The sequence below is a fragment of the Helianthus annuus genome, chromosome 15 (genome assembly GCF_002127325.2).
Source record: "Helianthus annuus cultivar XRQ/B chromosome 15, HanXRQr2.0-SUNRISE, whole genome shotgun sequence".
NCBI classification, from domain to species: domain Eukaryota; kingdom Viridiplantae; phylum Streptophyta; class Magnoliopsida; order Asterales; family Asteraceae; genus Helianthus; species Helianthus annuus.
The window spans coordinates 1,293,338-1,315,481 of NC_035447.2; the positions used below are offsets into that span (position 1 = coordinate 1,293,338).

Below are 22,144 nucleotides of genomic sequence, written 5' to 3' on the forward strand. Positions count from 1 at the left end.
GATTATCTACAAGTAATGTGTGTATCAACATTAATTTATGATACATTCATCAACTAATTTATGATTCATTCATCAATGTAACAACATATGCACATATGTGTCATTATAATCATAAGCATACAAAATAGGCACATGTGCATATCAACATATGCACATATAAAAATATGTACACATGTGTCGTTATAAGTTATAATAGTCGTTATAATCGTCGACATACAAAATATGCACATATGCGTTTTTTTAACATATGTACAATCGCATATTAATATATGCACATGTGCATAATAACATGTACACACATGCATATTAACATATGCACATGTGCATATATATATACATATGTACTTGATACTTCTATATTTAACACTACGTATCTATATTTCTCACAATGTTACTTTATGATCATGTTCTATTATTAATTATGATAGTGTCGTTTTTAATTACATAATGCCAAAATAAAAAAAAAATATGCACATGTGCACGTGTATGTGAAACACCTTGATATACGGTTCTGTGTACACTATGCACGTGTGCACGTATATGTGAAACACCTTGATATACGGTTCTGTGTACACTATGCACATGTGCACGTGTATGTGAAACACCTTGATATACGGTTCTGTGTACACTGGCGACAAGCAATGCACAATTGCACAAATGTTTATTACACAAACTTACCTTAATATTATGTTAAATAAATCAAACAAACTACATATGTGTTGATAATTATGCACATGTGCATTAACTTACAAACAAACTTAGATTATACATGTATCAATTCGAACTTCGTGTTGCCGAGCATATCAAACGCATTTTGTATAACATCATCATGTGTATAACATCAGTTATATAAAACTAATAAAGGCATGAATCTAATAAGTTGAACATATCAAACTCACTTGTATATCATCATCATTTGTATAACATCCATTATATGAAACACAGTTCTTAATAATACAGGTATGAAACTAATAGTAGATATGTTAAATTTTTATTTACGGGATATTAAATCTGAATCTAATGATAACAGGCATATTAACATGATCGAATACACTTGCAAACTAGTGCGGTCGTGTTAACATAATCGATTACACTTACAATATGAGTCTAATAATAACAGTCGTATTAACTTAATCGAATACACTTACAAAATAGTGGATTGGCGCTTGATTTCTGACGATTGATGAATTGTGATGAATTGCTAATCCAATTAGCCCTAGTTGTGCAGATTATCCCTAATTGTGCATCAAAAATCAACGAATTCTTTCAAATTAGCCCTAATTCCTCAATTAGCCCTAATTCCTCGGATGTATGACGATACGGCGATTTGTATGACAGATTTGTGATATTGTTGAGCGTACAGGATCGATTTTTCGTATAAATCGCCTCTGAAGAAGATTTTTTCGTATAAATCGCCTTCGAAGAATGGATTGTTCGTATGAATCGCTGTGACAGGTGTTAGATCGTTTGTTTGGTTTATCGGACGTGAGATATTATTTGGTGTGTATTTTATTTTCTATTTGACGTCCGTTGATATCTGTAACTTAACGAAGGAAGCGGGTGTTTTTAAGTTTTCCATGTAATTACAATAATGCCACCCGTTCACACTGGTTCTCGCGGTTCTCGCAATAAGGGTGGTTCTCGCATGAACCTTACCCTATATATATATATATATATATATATATATAAGATCAACAAGTTCGTGTCATAACCCAGAAACGAAGAATAACATACACTTTGGTCTCGAGTATGGATCTACCTGTATCCATGAGGTCCTCCGTAGCATGTGTGAAAATTGAATCAATCAACAATCTTCAAGTTATTGTATACTTGAAAAAGATCAAACATTAGAAACGAGAAAGACCAACTTATATTGCTCACAAGTTTTGTTAACAAAGTTTTACTCAAAGGTTTACATAAAAGTATGCTAAATATATTACAAAAACAATTTATTTACAAAACTTTGCTCATAAAGTTTCTCCCAAAGGTTTGGTTAAAAAGTTTGCCCAAAGATTTGCTTAAAAAGTTTTCTCGCTCGAAAGTTATGTAGGATTTTAAGAAATGTGGTTCGAAAAGCTTGCTTACAAGTTCGCTAAAAAAGCTTACCCAAACGGTTTGCTCAAAGGTTAGCTCAAAAAGCTTACTTAAAAGTTCGCTATAAAAGCTTACTCAAACGGTTCGCACAAAAAGCTTGCTCAAAATGTTTTGTTGAAGTCTGATAGTATACCAATATTGTGCCAATAGAAGAAAACACAACCATTCTTTTAGGTAATCCATGACGAAGCAACGCAGAAACATTTCCAAGCATTTATTTAACGCTTCGGTTTAACCGTCGGATTGAGGACGGTAAGCGGTACTAAAGGATAACGAAGTTCCCTATAGACGGTTTAGTTCTTTCCAAAACTCGGTGATAAAAGGAGGTCACGGTCACTAACGATATCAATTGGCACCCCATGAAGTCTAACGATTTCTGACACTGAGAACACAACAACACGTGTACTAGTGAACAACGTCGGTAAGCTAATGAAGTGACCTATTTGGATAACCGGTCCACCACCACCAAGCTAGATAGTTGTTTTTCCATTTGATGGTGGAAGATTAGTAACTCTCAAACACCAGAATGGGGATTGGCAACGACTGTTGTAAGCTGGCTAGAGACAAAAATGAAGCTTTAGGCAGTTGACATACTTGACACTTGCCGACAAAAGCTTGGACATCCTTCTTCATGTTTTTTTTAGTAAAAGTTAGCAGAGATTCGTTGGTACGTTCGAGTGATGCCGGCGTGACCGCCTAGAACTAAAGAATGGTAGTCGGTTAATAGCTGAGAACGGAGGTCAAATCCGCTAGAATGACCAAGTAGTCATGATAAAATAAGATCCCATCTTTAAACACAAATTCCGGAAACAAATAAAGAATAGAATGACAATTACGTTGAAGCTCCAAGAGAGTCGGGTCGAATAGATTAGCCACAAGAAGTGTATCAATCAGGTGTGCTTGTTGATTGGTTATAGTGAATAGGCGAGCTGGTGGCATACGAGACACGCGTCTGCGGCACCATCATTCTTTTCGGGTCAGTACACTATTTAGAAGTCAAACCCAAGCAACATATGTAGCCATTTATGTTGTTCGGGAATTTGAATAACCTATTATTGGAGATTGCGGAGTGAGTGTTGGTCCGTTATAATGGTGAAGCGGCGACCCAATAAATACTGTCTCCACTTTGCCATAGCTTGAGTAATGGCAAACATTTCTCGGTGATAAACGGAGGCCAATTGCATTCAGGGGCACAATGTTTTACTGTAATAAGCTAGAGGGTGTTTGTCTTGGGATAAAATGGCTCCAATACCGCTGCTAGAGGCATCAGTTTTGATAGTAAATAATAGTTTCAACAAATCTGGTAAACCGAGGACCGAAGTAGAGCTAGGAAAGGATTTGAGGGAGGCAAAAGTCGTAGCAGCTTGTTCATTCCAATTGAAACTGGCTTTTCTTAGGAGATCCGAGAGTGGGCTGACGATAGAGGCAAATCTCTTAATAAAATGCCAATAGTACCCTGCTAGTCCAAGGAAACTATGAACATCTTTGGTGGATGATGGAACGGACATCCACAGAGACACCATGTACCGAAATGACTTGCCCCAAGTAACGGATCATAGTATAGTTATCAAAAGCGCTCGCCTGGTGCGCCTAGGCGCAATTTTCAGGCGAGGCGCAGCCATGTCGCCTTGCCCAGTTAAAGGCGTTCTTCTGGCAAGTTTCCGGCCAAAAAACGATTTCCCGGTGATTTTTCCGACGAAATTTCTGCCATTTCCGGCGAATTGGAATAGATCTGTACTTGTAGTTGAATCACCGGAGAACAGAAGTTTGAGGAGGAGAGAAGAAGAAGATGAGAAATGAAAAAAGGGGACATACTAAAAGGTTACTCTTAAAGCTGTGTTGCAGAAAAAAGTTTGGCTGTTTTAACTTTTGTAGAGGACACACTGTTTCAATAGTGACAACACATATTAACAAAATTTATTTTTCTTTCAATTTAAATTACTATATAGCAAGTACATAGTTATATATCTTAATATTTTTTTATATATGTTAATAGTTTTTTTATGTAGATTATCTTAAAAGGTTTAATTTTTTTAAACTAGTTAGATAATTTTAATGTCTAATTATATTAGTTATGTAAATATATTTAGAGAGTAATATTAATTTTATATACCAAAAAGATATATTTATTAGTTTTTAATACATATTACTAGGTTAGAACCCCGTGTAATACACGGGTTGGATAAATATAATTTTATTATACCAAATGATAAAACAATATATCTTTAAAAATCTCCTTTTGTTACATGGGAAATAAATGTAATTTTATATATTAAATAATAAAGAAGTTATATGTTCAAGAACCCCGTGTATTGTACGGGTTGAGTAAATTTAATTTTCTATATTAAATAATGAAAAAAGTTACATTTTTTAAGAACCTCATGTATTATATGGATTGAGCACATATAATTTTATATACCAATCAATAAAAAGTTATATCTTGTTATATCTTTATATACCATATGTATTATACGGATTGAATAAATCTAATTTTAGATAGCTAATAATAAATTATAAATAATAAATAATTATTGATCATAATAAGATTTTAATCCTTAAATTAAATTTTATAATTATCTTTTAATTAATATTAATTATTTATAATTAAGTAGGCTAGAGATGAGAAAACTAAAAAATAGATGCCTTCAATGTGTCCATTTATTGGTTTCTTTTATTATATAGTATAGGTTTCATAAATGATGGCATTAGATAAAATGTTATCTGTCTATTTTTTTTTTCATTCAATAAGCATACTATATATTTAAAGACACATAGTTGAATTAACATTCATCAATAAATAGAAAACGTTAATATACGGTTCAAAAAAATCAAATATGTTTTAAAATTAAGTTAACTGGATTTATAAATGTCATATCAAAGATCATTTTTAAAGACATGTATTGATGACTCAGTGTGTTAATAGATAAGATAAATTTATAGAACCCGTATAATAAATGGTTTTATTTAGTTCATGCAATACAAGTCTTTTTTAAAGCATAATTTCTTTTTCATAACCTAGTAAATATTTAAAGAAATATAGGGGAGGAGTTCGGTGACTTCAAGAGAAAAAGAAGGAAAAAAGATCTAAATTTGAGGATGATTTATCTAAATTAGTCTAGGAGATATAATAAAAAAAATATTTAAAGAAATATAGAGGAGAAGTTCGGTGACTTCAAGAGAAAAAGGAGGAAAAAAGATCTAAATTTTAGGATAGTTTATCTAAATTAGTCTAGGATATATAATAAAAGATATGTAAATTAGTTAAATAAAAATTAAAACAATATATATGAGATTGCTCCATAGAATGACACGTATCCCTAATATGGTTTCTTTTATTATATAGGAAGATATTTTTCATTCACTTGCGGCTTTTTTTCTCCGGCCCTCGCCTTTTTGCGCTTTGCGCATAGGCCCTAGGCGAGGCCTATGCACCATAAGTGCGCCTAGCATATTTCATAACTATGGATCATAGTTTTTCCAAACAAGCACATAGAGTATTTGGCAACCAACTAGTTATCCATTAGAAGTTTCAAAACCTGTTGAACATGAGTAAGGTGAGCTTCCCATGTTTTATTGTAAACAAGGATGTCGTCAAAAACAACAAAGGACCGAAGATAAGGGCGGAAGATGTCGTTCATGAGACATTGAAAAGTTAAAAGGGTGTTAGTTAAGCTGAATGGCATAACAAAGATTGAAAGACGGTCTTGAAGATGTCGTTCTCATGAACACGGATTTGATGATACCCGATGAGTAAGTTGAGTTTGGAAAAGAATTTTGGGCCATCTAATTCATCGAAAAGTTCATCAATGGATAAAATAGGGAAATGATCCCGAACCGTGATGATGTTCAGAGCGCGGTAATCGACACAAAAGCGCCATGCGCCATCTTTTTTCGAACCAATAGCACCAGGGATGAAAACGGGCTGGAACTCGGCCGAATAATTTCTTACTGAAGCATCTCATCCACTAATTTTCAATCTCTTGTATTGGAAGTGGGAATAACGGTAAGGCTTAATTGATATAGGTGAACTGCTTGGTACTGATTAGATAATGGATACAATGATCCTGGGTACCATTGGGCGGAATATTAGTTGGGGGCTGAAAAACAGACGTGAATCGGACCAGAAGGTCTTGCATATCGGGTGGGTAATTGGCATTAACATGTGGTTCGGTGAAGATAATTGGAGGTGAAAAGGTTATAACATCGGTATTGGCTAGTCGACACAAACTGTTGAATTGAATAGTTTGGAGGGTGTTCTTAAGGTCACCTTTCCATAGGATTCGTTTGTTATTCAAGGATAATTCAAATGTAGTCGCGGAGTAATTGGTTATAACCGGACCTAAGGTAGATAGCCATGAGACCCTAAGACCATATCCCAACCTTGTAACGAGAGAACATAAAAATCGACCAGAATTGGTTGACCTTGGATAATCAGCTCCACTTGGCGAGCGATGCCCGAACAAGGGAGTCGCTCCCCGTTACCAACCAGAACAGAAAACAGTGTAATGGATTCAGTAGGGAATTTGAGGAAATTGGCTATACAAGTCTGAACGAAACAAAGGGTACTACCCCCATCCAATAATACCTGAATGGATTTACCTTGAACAGTGCCAAAAAAACGTAGAGTGTTGGATAAACAACCACCGGAAAGAGCATTGTAAGAGATGGAAGATTGTTGTTGTATTTCTTCAATTGGAAGTGTAGTGGCTAAGGATTCATTAAAGGTGGAGTCGGGTGGATCTGGATCCTCAGGATCATCTTCGAATATAAGAAGTTGTGGAGCGACTTTACATCTGTGATCCTAGGAATACTTACCGTCACATCGGTAGCAGAGACCTTGTGCACGTTTCTGAGCCATCTCAGCTGCACTGAGTCGTTCGAATCCCACAGTACTGACACCACTCTTAGGGTTTCCTATTGCAACTAAAGAGAGCGAAAGTGTAGTTGTTAGGCCGGTTTTTGGGGTTGGTAACAGGCCTTTTTTCGGGACCCAACGTCACACGGCCCACTCCCTTTTCAAGGAGGATCCGGTGTTCATGGAGTTGGGCCAATTGCATTGCCGATTCCAGATCTGAAGGCTGATGAACTAGTAGTGTTTGACGTCACCCCTGTAAACAGGAAATAATACAACTAACCAAAAACGCCATGGGCAACAAAATAGAACCATTGATGATTGCTTAACGAGAACGATAACCAGCCACGGTAGTGTTCATTTGTAATTTAGCCAATAAACCCTCCGGCGATTCTAATTCAGGTGAATGGTAACGTTTACACAGAGCCGCCAAAAAGGACTCCCAATCCCGTACCTGGTGATTACGTTGTGCCCACTCGAACCAGTCAGCGGCGACCGCATCCAAATAAAACGATGAGATTGTTAATCGATCTACTTCAGCTATTGCATAAAACTCAAAATACATGTTAGCCTGTGCGAACCAACATTCAGGGTTTTCGCCGAGGTTTGTATCATCCTAAAATAGAAGAAGAACCGGAAAATTCCGTTGCTGACTCAGCTTCACACATAGTCTTTGAGCTTGGTGGGCTTTTGCTTAATTCGGTTGCTTCTCCTGATCTCATTTGGGCCAACTTTGAAAATTCATACATTATTATGAAGCATAACTAATCAACTTCTCAATGTGTCACATTGGTGTAGACTTCCATCACTTTATCTTTTGGAATTAAAGGATTTGATGACCTTGCAAGATCATCTTAGGTGGTCTGCCAAACGGAGAAAAGTGGTCAAATTGGTTGTCCAAACCACAGCTTGGAGCTTATGGAAACAACGCAACAATGTAGTTTTTTTCCAAAGAATCCGGATTTGGGTCGTTTATAAAGGGGGAGATCAAAACACTTGGGTATCTTTTCGCTCAGTAGTGTTATATATGTAGTTTTCGTATAGAAATTTTTGGGTATATACGTTTTCGACTCCTCGGTTCTATAGAAATTTTTGGGTATATACGTTTTCGACCCCTCCGTCTTTATTTTCAAGCTTCGCCACTGTCCTCTTCCCACCATTAAATTCAAAACTAAAAGTGAGGTGAAACCACAAAATTAACCATGGTTGGCTTTTATGGTGACTTCTATTTGACTATAAAAGGATATATATTGCTAGGATTGAATTAATTAAAGATATAAACTTAAAAAAAAGGCTTGAATAAACTTTACTTTTTAACGCCACGTTAAAATTTAAGTTTTTTCATAATTATCGAGTTGAACATAATTATTCCTAATATATAACATTCCACTCGGTTTCTGTTTCAATGAATCATTGGAACCGATATCAACTTCCAAAAATCCTAACAAGGAAAAAGAGATAAATACATTAAAGTGTTCAGATTCAGTGGAACAAAAAGATAAATACTAGCTGGGATTCCAGTGTTCAAAAACCATAATCTTAGACATAAAACAAAGGCTCGCAAACAAATTCAAGGTGTACCTTCTTAAGGTGAAGCTCAGCGTAAGGCGCAGCTTGGTTGTTCTCAAGCCACTTGGTTGTTTCATCTAAAGCTTTCTTCATTACCTGCAAGATCTCATGGTGCACACTCTTCTTCGCGCTGTGCTCTTTGATCGTATTCTTCATGGTGTAAATACAATCCTCTAATGCATTGTACGCTTTCGCTTTTTTCTTGAACTCTTGGTCCTCAAATTTGTACTTCTCCGCATCACTTATCGTCTTCTCAATCTCTTTTTCGGAGAGTCTTCCATTTTCATTGGAAATTACAAGTTTCTTCATCTTACCGGTGGATATTATCGAGGCGGTGACTGTGAGGTCCTCCTTTCTTGCTTTTCTTGTTTTCCATCCCGGTGAACCGACGTGGCTCTGATACCACTTGTCACAGAGTTATTCTTGAACTCTCGTGCGGCACTTAGAATACTTCTAAGTTCTGCCTTTTGGATGGGTTTGGTTATGTATAGCAGCGGAAGTCTTTGTTTGTGAGGATCACAAGTATGATTTTATAGTGCAATACTACACCAAATATGGTTATGTATTTTTTTTTGAACGGCCAACAGATTCAATCCCCTCGGGGCACCCACCGGAAACGGAGTACTCCGAGAGTAACCCGAGTCCACCACCAATTCCGGGGAAAACCCGGTAACCGACCCACCCGCCCGTAGGTACGACGATGAAATTACCGGTAAAACCCGTTTGGCTTAAGGATCCAACCCAGGTTTCCTTGGGTCTCCTATTATTGCCCACCAGTACCTCACTCTACACCAAGTGGAAGTTGAACCTGCATCTCTCAAGAGAAATGCAAGCTTCCACCACTTGATCTAGAGATCATTGGCCAAATATGGTTATGTATTACTTGAACAAAGTTACAAGTACAAAGTGTTTACAAGAAGTTGTGTTATAAATGAGTTTTGAGGGGTTATGTGGGGTGATCTCAAAATGAGACCTTCTTCACCTATTTATACTAGTTCATACTAGTTGCAGAGAATTCTTAACTAGAGAATCTCATACAAATATCTAGGATATTTATGAGCTGAATTCTAGAGAGTTCCTTCAAAAAATCCATGACTTCTAAGTGTTTTGATGGTCATTCTAGAGTGTTCTTGGCTGATCTAGAGTCTTTTGATGGTGCCAAGATGTTCCAGCAACTTGTAGGCTGTTCCGAAAACTTCCGGGTAACTCTAGACGCATCTTTAGTGTTCTGGAACCTTCCAGAACTTGCGGAGAAAGTTGTGTATTTAAGCGGATCGTGACATTTTGCTTAATTCGGTTGTTTCTCCTGGTCTCATTCGGGCCAACTTTGAAAATTCATACAGTATTAAGAAACATAACTAATCAACTTCTCAATATGTCACAATGGTGTAGACTTCCATCACTTTATCTTTTGGAATTAAAGGATTTGATGACCTTGCAAGATCATCTTAGCAGGTCTGCCAAATGGAGAAAAGTGGTCAAATCGGTTGTTCAAACCACAACTTGGAGCTTATGGAAACAGCGCAACGATGTAGTTTTTAATCCAAAGAATCCTCCTTGGGTCGTTTATAAAGGGGGAGATCAAAACATTTGGGTATCTTTGGACGAAAAACAAGGCAAAGGCTCAAAATCTCACATAGGAGGATTGATGTGCGTTTAATATATCTTGTTTGGGTGTGTAACATATCATAATTTAATTTTTAGATATTTAACTTTTTTAATTTAATTATTTAACATCATTATCATTATTTATCATTATCATTAGTAAAGACATTTATTAGGATAAAGAGGAACAAAAAAAATTATGAGACTTCAACAAAAGTCGTCATGTGTCCTCTAAAGAGTTTTATTTATTATTAATATAGATATTGTTATGAATGCACCATAATGTGGTGACTCTCCACATATGTAACCACCATCTCTTCATGTCCTTTGTATTAATGTAAGAACATTATATATAGAGTTCTTTGTATTGTATGTTGATATCTCAATGAAAAAGAATTCCTATTCACTTATTCTCTATAGTCTTGTTCTCTCATGTTTAGTATAGTTGTATATGGATTGCTAATAGACCATTGTTTTACAACACGTTATCAGCACAAATTGCTGCAAGATCTTCATATCCATGATTTGAATCTTCATATCCATGATTTGGTTTTTCTTTCATCCATTCTGGGATCATTGTTGGGCACAATGTGAAATATAGTGAGAGGCATACGTAGTCAAGACGGAATTCGTCGATTGATTATATTAATTCAAAACCAACTACTTATCAAAAATACTCTCCATTACAACTGGTCTCCTGAAGAGAACCAAGTTTCCATTTTTTTATATATATTTTGTTGTGCAGCCTATGTAGCAATAGCACCACCATAACATATAAAATGAGATATATACATCGTATTCTCAGTCTTAGGGGGAGACAAGAAAATGAAAGACTGGTAACATAAAAAAATGCATCATATTATATATCATATATCGACCCCTGAAGTGGTCAATGCAAATCTGAAGTCCAAAAGAAAGAGCGTGTATTTGCAAATAATAACAAATGAAATACAAGATGCATTCACTAACACAAATAAGGTGACAAAGTCACATATACCAGCTTAAACTTATCTGCTCGAATGGAAGTACTCATAAAATGATTATCATATTAATAAATTGTGAGAGATAAATCGGTTCCAAAAAGATAAAACCCACAAAACACAAAAAGAGCAGAGTAACGCAGTTGGTGTAACCCCAAAAGAGGTGGCACATAAACACCATAAGTGGTTACATACAAAAGCACTGAAGTGGTTGCATACTAAACCTTAAAGAAGGTTGTTGTCAAAACCCCAAAAGAGGCTAATGGAGTTCTAAAAGAAACTCTGGTACCAAACAAATATGAGATCGCGATAAATTATGTACAAAATAAGTACAATATGGAACCGTAATGCAACACGTGTAAAATGATATATTTGATTATGCTATAGCAACAAATGTAATCGGTGAAAAAAAGATTACGTATATAGAAAATGTGCAAGAGTGTACGCATACAAATAGCCAAAATGGCTACATGACTTAAGGTTGAACTAAATTTGCTCGACAAACTAAACGTTTTCGAACCAGCAGTTCGAACACCCATAGACGTCAAACCAGTAGGTTATAAATGGGTGTCTTTAAATAAAAGGAGACGTAAATAATAAGTTTTTACGATGTAAGGCACACATTTTAACATAAAGATTTTTCCCAAATCCCAGCAGTTGATTACAAGGAAATGTATACCCCTGTAGAGGATGCGATAATCTTTAAATGTATAAACGGCCTCGCAATCTCAGAACGACTTCAGATAAAACAACTTATGGATGTCATCACCGTATACATGTACGAGACAATTGCAAATGACATCTGTATGAAAACCCCCTAAAGGATTAAAAATGCTCAAAGCATTATGAAACAATAACCCCATAGGTGTTGTATATATGAATCTTAAAGGAAACTACTTGTATGTGGTACAGTCGACTATACTCTGAAAAGAGAGGTATAATTTTGATAAAATGAGCTACATCTATTTAACAGGATTTCACTCTTACAGTGATAATGTAAACATCATCGAGAGGGAACTCTCAAACTAAAGAGGAAAATTTTGAAAGACCTTTACAAAGTGTAGTTATTCTTGACCTGTAGTTCGAGTATATATGTACTATTTTTGCTCATCAATCTGACTACATCTAGAAGATATTACATAGAAAAAGCTCATTCGTTGAGTACATGAACGATTGTCTGATCGCTTGACATAGAAAAAATATTCTTATCAACCCCAAGAAAGGGATGTTGAACTACTTAGTCAAGAAGTACCATACTTAATTGTGATCAGAGCATTGACGTATCTTGCAAACAAGACGACATCTGATATTACGTTCTTGCTAGATGTATTGGTAAGATTACAGTTCTAATCTCAAATGTTGCACTCTTTTTCCCTTTACTAAGTTTTTCCTATTGGGTTTTCTTGGTAAGGTTTTTAATGAGACAACATAACTGATCTACTAGTATCAGTTTATCTTATAGGTCCCGAAGTACTAATTTAACATCATCATAAATCATGTTGTTAATTATGTATAATGCGTAGTGCACTATTTTTCCCTTGACTAAGTTTTTCCGATTGGGTTTTCTTAGTAAGGTTTTTTTTAATGAGGCAACATATCTGATCCAAAAGTATCATGGGGAGAAAATACGCGCTGCACTATTTTTTCCTTAGCTATGGTTTTATCCCACTAGGTTTTCCTAGCAAAGTTTTTAACAAAACAACATCACCTAGCGTTTTAAAAGAATAGTAGACTATTATATTTCATCATGTGGATAGTCAAGGGGGAGTGTTATGAATGCATCATAATGTGGTGACTCTTCACATGTGTAACCAACATCTCTTTATGTCCTTTGTATTAATGTAAGAACACTATATATAGAGTTCTTTGTATTGTATGTTGATATCTCAATGAAAAAGAATTCTTATTCACTTATTCTCTATAGTCTTGTTCTCTCATGTTTAGTATAGTTGTATATGGATTGCTAATAGACCATCGTTTTACAACAGATATAAATATTTAAACATAATGAATTAAATTAAATAAGAGTGAATTGCAAGTTTTGTCCTTTATCTTTAGGCCATTTTGCAAGTTTTGTCCTTTATGTTTAAATTTGACAAGTTTTGTCCTTTATGTTTAAAAATCAAGCACGTTTTACCCTTTGGGGCAAAACGTGCTTGATTTTTAAGGACAAAACATGCTTGATTTTTTAAACATAAAGGACAAAACGTGCTTGATTTTTAAACATAAATGACAAAACGTGCTTGATTTTTAAGGCCCAAAGGGTAAAACGTGCTTGATTTTTAAACATAAAGGACAAAACTCGTCAAATTTAAACATAAAGGACAAAACTTGCAAAATGGCGTAAAGATAAAGGACAAAACTTGCAATTCACTCATTAAATAATGCTATAATTAGTGGCAGATCTTGAAAACCCTTATAGGGACAACGTTTCAAAGAAAAGGGGAAACGAAATCCAAAAAACGTAAAAAAATTTCAAAATTTACACTACCGGCGGAGCGTAAAGGGGCAACGTAGGTTACCCCTTATTAAGAGGAACATCCGCCCCGGGCTATAATAAAAAATATACCTTATTTTTGTGGAAAATGTAGAAACTGGAGGATGTCTCTGAATGATGAAAGGTGAGGATTCAGTTGTTTTGAGATTACTGTTTTTTTTAACGGCCAACGAAATAAATGCTCAGCTATCCGGGATAATCTAATGGAAAAATGCGATGTTTGTGATCGTAGACAGCGCTGGGTAGCCCAAGCCCATCATCTCCAAATCGTGGAAAACCCGCCGTCCGAAAACTCGCTGTGGTAAAATCAGGTTGGAATCGGATTTGAACATGAGACATATGACCTCAAATCCAAATAGACTTTTCCTCTAATGTCTATTAAGCTATAGCTGATTGGCTTTTGAGATCGATGTTAACAGCGGTCCTTTTCCTCTTCTCATCTTTAAATTCAAAACTAAAAGTGAGGTGAAACCACAAAATTAATTAAGCATGGTTGGCTTTTATGGTGACTTCCATTTGACTATAAAAGGATATATATTGCTAGGATTGAATTAATTAAAGATATGAACTTTAAAAAAAAAAAAGCTTGAATAAACTTTACTTTTTAATGCTACGTTAAAATTTAAGTTTTTAATATATATAACATTCCACTCGGTTTCTTTCGGTTTCTTTTTCAATGCATCATCCCTACATTACTTTAATAAGTAATTATCATCCAATGTAATGTTTTTGTGTGCTCAAACTAATTCATGCAATATAATACATGCTAAGCAAATCATACCTGACAACATATCAGCAGAATATGAAGGAGTTAAACTTAAAATTTCAAAAAATTTAATAACTTATTTGGATTCCAACAATGAGCAACAATTGACATCTATGACAGATTCAGTAGAACAAAAAGATAAATACTAGCTGGGATTCCAATGTTCAAAAACCATAATCTTAGACATAAAACAAAGGCTCGCAAACAAATTCAAGGTGTAGCTTCTTAAGGTGAAGCTCAGCGTAAGGTGCAGCTTGGTTGTTCTCAAGCTGCTTGGTTGTTTCATCTAAAGCTTTCTTCATTACCTGCAAGATCTCATGGTGCACACTCTTCTTCACGCTGTGCTCTTTGATCGTATTCTTCATGGTGTAAATACAATCCTCTAATGCATTGTACGCTTTCGCTTTTTTCTTGAACTCTTGGTCCTCAAATTTGTACTTCTCCGCATCACTTATCATCTTCTCAATCTCTTTTTTGGAGAGTCTTCCATTTTCATTGGAAATTACAAGTTTCTTCATCTTACCGGTGGATATTATCGAGGCGGTGACTGTGAGGATACCATTGATGTCTATTTCAAAGCAAACCATAACTTTAGTGGCTCCTTTGGGAGCAGGTGGTACTCCAGAAATGCTGAATTCGCCCAACAAATGATTATCTGTACATCTGGATCTTTCACCTTGATACACCTCGATAGGAATGACAGACTGGTTATCATGAGTTGTATAGTAATATTTGGAATTACTAGTAGGTATTGAAGTGTTCCTTGGGATCACAACGCTTAATAGTTTGCCTCTTACTGCTACACCAAGTGATAAAGGAGTGACATCACGTAGCGCCACATCATGAACACTCTTATCACTGATACCACTTACCTTTGCAGCCATAACGGCTGCACCATATGCAACAGCCTCATCAGGGTTCACGCTCTTGCATAACTCTTTGTCATCAAAAAAATCCCGCAGCATATGCTGGACCTTTGGAATCCTAGTTGAGCCACCAACAAGAATCACTTGTTCTACACATGATTTCTTCATCTTAGCATCAGTTAAACATGTCTCCAAAGTCTCAATGCACTTATTAAACGAACCCATGTTCAGCTCCTCAAACTTAGCACGATTAAATTTCATAGAAAAATCAATTCCCTCATGCAAGCTATCCAAATCAATTGATGTCTGAGTTGTACATGAGAGCATCCGTTTTGCTTTCTCGCAAGCAAATCTCAACCTCCCCAATGCTCTTTGGTTCCCGGTCAAGTCCTTGTTCCATCTCCTCTTAAATTCCTCAACACAATGATCCACCATTCGGTTATCAAAATCCTCACCTCCCAAATGAGTGTCACCTGCAACAGCTTTCACCTCAAAAATACCCCCTTCCTCAATTGTCATTATAGAAACATCAAAAGTGCCACCCCCCAGATCAAAGACAAGCACGTTTATCTTGCCAACAATATCAGACGTATTGTCTAGTCCATACGCAATCGCAGCAGCTGTAGGCTCATTGATCATACGAATGACATTTAATCCAGCAATAGTACCAGCATCCTTGGTAGCTTGACGCTGTGAATCGTTGAAATAAGCAGGGACGGTTATCACAGCATTCTTCACAACTTTTCCAAGATACACCTCAGCGCTTTCCTTCATCTTGGCAAGAATCATTGAAGAAATTTCTTCGGCCAAAAACTCCTTCTTTTGACCTTTGTAAGTGACCACAATCTTTGGTGTGTCAGCAAGCCCTTTTATGACCTTAAAAGGCCACAACTTCATGTCTTCCTGCACTTTGGAATCACTAAATCTCCTTCCAATCAGCCTCTTAGCATCTGGCAACCCAAGATTAAGAAAGTCAAAGTTAAAGCAAACCATATCACCATTCCAAACCAATACACAAAAAATGAATGATTTCTTACTGATTTTTATCCTTCTAACTATTACTAAAATTAAAACAAGCAGCATTCAGTAGAAGACAAAGAATAAAAACTCGTAGACTGACCAAATATGGTGTTAGCAGAGTTCATAGGTGCTTGATTCTTGGCGCCATCACCGATCAGAAGCTCTGCATCAACGAAAGCAACGGCAGAAGGTGTGGTTCGGTTGCCTTGATCGTTAGGAATGATCTCGATCCGCTTATTCTTCCAAACGGCTACACACGAGTACGTTGTTCCCAGATCAATTCCGATCGCAGGCGAGTCGCTTCCTTTTCCAGCCATAATACTCAAAGTTCAAAGTGACTTCTAACTGCCAATAATGAAGCTAAGCGAACAGAACCTGAAGGGTTTTTCAAACGTTTATATCATAAGTCATATCTATTCAAATTGTTTAGGTAAGTTAGGTTGGATTAGAATAGTAATAGATGAACATGAAGATAAGGAGATATGAATGCGTTCAAATTTTTAAAAAACAAACGCAGATAAGAAACTTCATCGGTTAACTGTTATCTACTAAAGTTAAACGAGTATTGTTTGTATAAATTTAACCTTTGAATTAAAAATAATTGTGATACACGCTTGTATTTTTGGTTTTTAATTACTTTGGAATAATAACAAACAAAAAAAAACGAAAATGAAAATTGGGTTAAAAGGAAAATCTACGTCTTTGTGTCGTGTCAACTTGCGTAAACTTATGTCATGTTTGAGTTTATACGTCAAACCACTTTTTAAACCCGTATACCGTGAAAACGGCCGCTTCAGCGCCCTTGCTCAATAGATTTGTGCTATTACCAAAATTTCAAGACTGTTGGTGCACTTGTGTCTGTACTTTGTCTGTATTCGGTCTGTATATAAACGATGTCCAAAGTTAGTCTGTAAGTTGACCAAGTCATCTATCCTCCTAGTTTGACTTGGCCAACAGTTAACATATGTTTGATATGTTTGTCTGCATCGAAGGATAGCCTCGAAGGATATTGTTGATCCTTCGAGGTGCTCGAAAGATAGGCTTCGAATGATAGACCTCGAAAGGTGATCTTTCGAGGTCAATGCTGATCCTTCGATTACCTTGTCCTCGATAGATGATCCTTCGGACCATCTATCGGATCCTTCGACCAGACATCATGAGCTGGGTATATATATACCCATGCAGTGTTGAGTTTAGAAGGAGATGCACACAGACAGAAACTTTGAGAGTTGAGAGCATTCTGTCCGAAACTCACACACACACACTTTGAGAGTTTGCAAACTGATTGTAAACATTGTGCTTGTAACCGGAACCTTCATACGTATTAATACAGTGGTGTTAATCGGTGAAATCTTGTGTGTTTGTTTCTATACTTGCTTCATCTCGGTTTGCCTACTAGCTTGGATTCCGCACTCGCTAGTGGGTTAGTATAACAAGGTTTAGGTTTGTTCTCGATCCTCCGAGAAAAGGGACCTACAAGTGGTATCAGAGCTTGGCTCTTTACCTTGTTTAAAACCGGGTTGTTCGAGTTCTTGGTGTGTTTGGACACTAGGTTTAGCACCCGTTTTTGGTGGTTTTTCTTGCTTTTCTAAACTGAAAAACGGCTTCTAAACCTTCGGGAGTGTTCAAGGTTGGGTTGGGTAACTTGAAAACTTGTTTTTAAGAGACTTTGATTTTTCCGGTCATTTTCCGATCATATATTCCGGTGACTGGTTTGGATAAGATTGTGTCTATTTTGGGTAAACTTTTTGAAAGTCCAAAAAGTTGGTGAAAAGTCAGGTCTGCACATACCTTCTGCCGAAAGTTGTGCACCAACCCATCACCTTTCCCACCTACCCGTCAACCTTGTGTCAGTTGTGTCAGAATCTTCCGAAAGATATCCTTCGATATCGAAAGTTCATCTTTCGATTAGGGACAGCTCGAAAGATTAGCATCTTTCGAGTAGTCTTTCGAAGTCTAAGGATCATCCTTCGTTTCTGGAATCTTTTCGAAAGATAGTAGTCCGAAAGATAAGGATTCATCTCGAAAGATAAGGATCTTTCATTGTGAATCTTTCGAGATCAGTATTCGAAAGATAAAGATCTTTCGAATCGTGAATCTTTCGTGATAATTGTTCGAAAGATAAGGATCTTTCAAGACCAGTGTTCGAAACAAAAGGAGAATCTTTCGAAATCATCATTCGAAAGATAAGGATCCTTCGAAGTCTTTGTTCGAAACTCAACAGGGATCTTTCGAACCTTGTTGATCATTCGAACAAGCATTGATCTTTCGAACAAGTCAGTATCTTTCGATTCTTAGTTGCTTATATTTCTTAACAGTTTGTGGTGTGTAGGTTTGGTACTTATATTTGATCAAAATGAGCTGTACAAGTCCATGGGATTGGAGTTTGGACTCACGAAACAATCAAGAGTTAGTGACTGCTGCAGATTGGGCAAAGAATATGGTTCCACAGCCATCAATCAGTCCAAGTCAATGGGCTTTGGTATCCAATCAAAGTCAAAGTCTTCAGAATCTTCTGATTAGTGAAAGTGAAACTGGCAGCAACAATCGTCCACCTAAGTTGAACCATATGAACGATTTTCCATCATGGAAAAACCGTTTTCACACATATGTTCAAGGGCAAAGCACTGATCTTTGGACGTGTTTCACCAATGCGTTCAATACTAATCTTGAAACTGCTGCGTCGACTTCAGAGGGTTATGCAAATATGCTTGAAAATGACAAGAAGGCTTATGAATTGGAGAAAAAGGCCTTTGCCACACTTACTCAAGCACTCAACAAAGACATCTACCATCAGTTCTCATATTGCAAGTCCACGAAAGCATTGTGGGATGCCTTAGTTGCTAGAGGAGAAGGCAATGCAGCTGCTAGAAAATCTCGACATGATTTGTTGAAGAAAGAGTTTGAATCCTTTCAGTTTTTGGAAAACGAGACTCTGAATGATATGATCACACGTTTCTATCATTTGATTAGTGAGATGTGTGCTTATGGAGTTGTCGCTACTCAACAAGAAATGGTGAGTAGATTTGCTGATGCCTTACCTCCAAAGTGGAGTTCTTTCATTGAACTGTTGAAGCATACTGGAACTCTAGATCAAGTCAACATCTATGAGTTCATTCAAAAGCTGGAACATAAAAATGATGAAGAAATTAGGAAAGCAAGGCGTGCTCCAGCTCCTCAGAATACGGAAATGTATCTTCCAGGATTCGATGTTTTGGCAAGATCTGCTGCAGCTCAGCAACAGCAACCTAAGCTGCAGACTGCATTTGTGTCCAATACAAGTTCAAGTTCCTTTCCGTTTCCTCAGTCAACAGCTGCTCCACCACAACCTCAATTTGATCCGAGGTCCTACATTCCTGTTCCAACACAGCCACAACCACAACCTCAACAACAACAACAGCAAGCTCACTATACAAGCAATCCTCAACCTCAACCCCAAAGTCATCACACAATCCGAGTCGACAACTCAAATCTTTCACACCTTAGCATTGAAGTTGCTAAGGAACATATGGATATTATCAACACCATGGTCAGTGCTTACTGTGGTTTGGTAGCAGGTCAGCTTGGGAACATCAACATGACCAATGAAGATTATGATCAGATCGACAAGGAAGAAATGGAGTTGATGGATATTAAATGGGCTTTTGCTAGTGCGGTTAGAAGGGCGAAAGATTTCATGGCACGAACTGGAAGAACTTCGTTGGAAGGAAAGAAAAACACGAAGTATGGGTTTGATATAAATGCCTTCACGTGCTTTAACTGTGGCGAGAAAGGGCACTTTAAACGTGAGTGCACTCGACCAACAAAACACGGCAATCACAACCCTTTCAGAAACCAGACGAATGTGAATGCCCAACAAGAAAACCGTGAACGTAGGATGGTGGCAGTGAACAACAATCAGGGACAGCCTGGAACTACCAATCACAATCGGGCTTTGGCTGTTCAAGCTGATGAAGGATGTGACTGGTCAGTGCAGTTTGGTGAAGGTGATCAGGGAAATGGAACTGCTTTGTATGCTAAGGTCATAGAGCAGGTTCATAAAGAAGAATCTTCTGGGAGTGATGACAGTTCTGGTTATTCTGGAAGTTCTGATGAAGAAGGCTCTGTTTATGGGGATAATCACTCAGAGCCTGATGAGGAGGAAGAAGGTGAAGATATTCAGGATCTTCTGAATGAAGCTGATGAGCTTAAATGTCAGAAATCAATTCTGATTAGGAAGGCTGCTGCTACATCAACGGAAATGGAAAAGCTATTTTCTGAAGATGGAGCTTTTTCTTTTCAAACTGCCTTTATGGCAAATGGTTCAGCCTCTACTAGTCAGGTAAATTCTGAACCTCCTACACCTAGTATCTGTAACTCATGTGCTGAGATGAAGCTTGAATCAGAAAAGCTTCATAGTCATAACCAGAATTTGGTTATTGAACTATCGAAATGCAAAGAGGCAAACATGGCTTTAACTCGGAATGAAAAAGAATTTAAATCTGTAATAGAAACTTTAAAGAAAAATGTGTCCGAGGTTAACAAAGTAGTTTACCACAAGCAAGTGAGTATAAATGAATATATTAACATTGTGGAAGAAACTAAAAAGCAATTAGCCATTGCCCAATGCGAACATGATGCGATCAAACAGAAATTGGACAGTTATTCTAACTCCAAATTTGTGCTTGATCACATCATCGATGTTCAACAACTAAAAGGAAATCAGAAAGGCATAGGGTATAACAAATGTCCGCCCCCTTTGATGAACAACTATACCAAGATGCCGGATGAGGAAGAAATGCCTCGGTATGAACCCAGTGTGCCTCTTGATGTTGAGGAGTTTACTACTGGCCTTGGGTTCAAACCGGACAATTCTTCAAACACAGCCTCTAAGGAACAAGAAACTTCACCATCCATGAAGCAAAGTCCTCCAATTATCGAGGACTATGAGACATCGGATGATGAATCAGATGTGGCTGTAAGTGATCAGGATAAATCACTTAGCAAGATGAAAGGAGTAGATATTCCACGAGAGAATCACATCCTTTGTGATCCTGATACTCCTGAGGTTCCATCTGTTAAGAAGGAAGTGATTGATCCTGTCAAGGTTGATAAGACAGGTGTGTCTACTGTTAAAAGCAGTAATGTGTTGTACACTTTGGTTGGAGATAATAAAATCTACTCAGATCATGTTTTTCCAATTAAAAATGTAAATAAATCTTTGATTGATAAAGTCTTTGAAGATAATACAAACAAATTTTTGGGAAAAACACTTCCGGGAATTGTGGTAACACAATGTGATCCAATTCCTAAGGCTGAGATTAGGAAACAGTTTGGTAATCAAAAATCTCCAACCACTCAACAACCGACTGCTTCTAAGGGTAAACAACAACAACGAGCTCCAAAGCCAAAGGCTAAGGTTGAATCAAAAGGAGCTCGTTACATGAAGAAAGGAAAAGATGTTAAATTTGTAGCATCAAAAGGTACAGATAAAATTGAGACTTTTGAAAACAAATCGAACACTGATTTTGTACAACAAGTCAAGATTTTGAAACGTAACAGTGATAACAATTACACCCAACACACAAACGGGTGTGATGAAAGAGCAAGTACCTCAGGTTCTACAGGCTCAACATCTGGTAGTCGATCAAGTTCTCCTAAGTCTGTTGAAAGGAGAACTTGTTTCAAATGTGGAGAAATTGGGCACATTATCAGAAATTGCCCAAATGCTCCAAAGAAGAAATTGGTTGAAAAAGCTCCACCTGAAACAGTTCACCCTCAACGTCGATCAGTTTCGCCTAAACATGATAAACGAACTGTAAAAGAACAAGAAACTAAACAACGACGTAAGAACATGAAAACTGTTGAAAAAGCTTTAAAATCTGAAGTTAAAACAGTGCAAAAGGAACCAAGTGT

At 36.8% G+C, this 22,144-nt stretch overlaps 1 protein-coding gene across 2 annotated transcripts; it reads right to left on the reverse strand.

The window, feature by feature from the left end:
* Nucleotides 1-8,302: 8,302 nt before the first annotated feature.
* LOC110909821 (heat shock cognate 70 kDa protein) lies at nt 8,303-16,566 on the reverse strand. 2 transcript variants are annotated; one of them, XM_022154574.1, is made up of 4 exons: nt 16,350-16,566; nt 14,704-16,179; nt 8,729-8,775; nt 8,303-8,599 (listed from the first exon to the last, which is right to left on the reverse strand). In XM_022154574.1, the coding sequence occupies exons 1-4, from the start codon at nt 16,564-16,566 to the stop codon at nt 8,486-8,488; spliced, it is 1,854 nt and encodes a 617-aa protein (XP_022010266.1). In that variant the 3' UTR covers nt 8,303-8,485. The 2 variants fall into 2 exon arrangements, with proteins under 2 accessions (XP_022010266.1, XP_022010267.1); XM_022154575.1 differs by having other exon boundaries at nt 8,729-8,767; nt 14,702-16,179.
* Between the last annotated feature and the right edge of the window lie 5,578 nt (nt 16,567-22,144).

What these genes read in the sequence shown, in the direction of transcription:
- LOC110909821 (XM_022154574.1), bottom strand. Translation starts at nt 16,566, where the DNA reads ATGGCTGGAAAAGGAAGCGACTCGCCTGCGATCGGAATTGATCTGGGA. An exon ending in CTCTGCTAACACCATATTTG is followed by an intron (nt 16,180 to 16,349) that starts GTCAGTCTACGA and finishes TTGGGTTGCCAG; the next exon opens with ATGCTAAGAGGCTGATTGGA. An exon ending in GAATACGATCAAAGAGCACA is followed by an intron (nt 8,776 to 14,703) that starts GCGTGAAGAAGA and finishes TCTCCGAAAAAG; the next exon opens with AGATTGAGAAGACGATAAGT.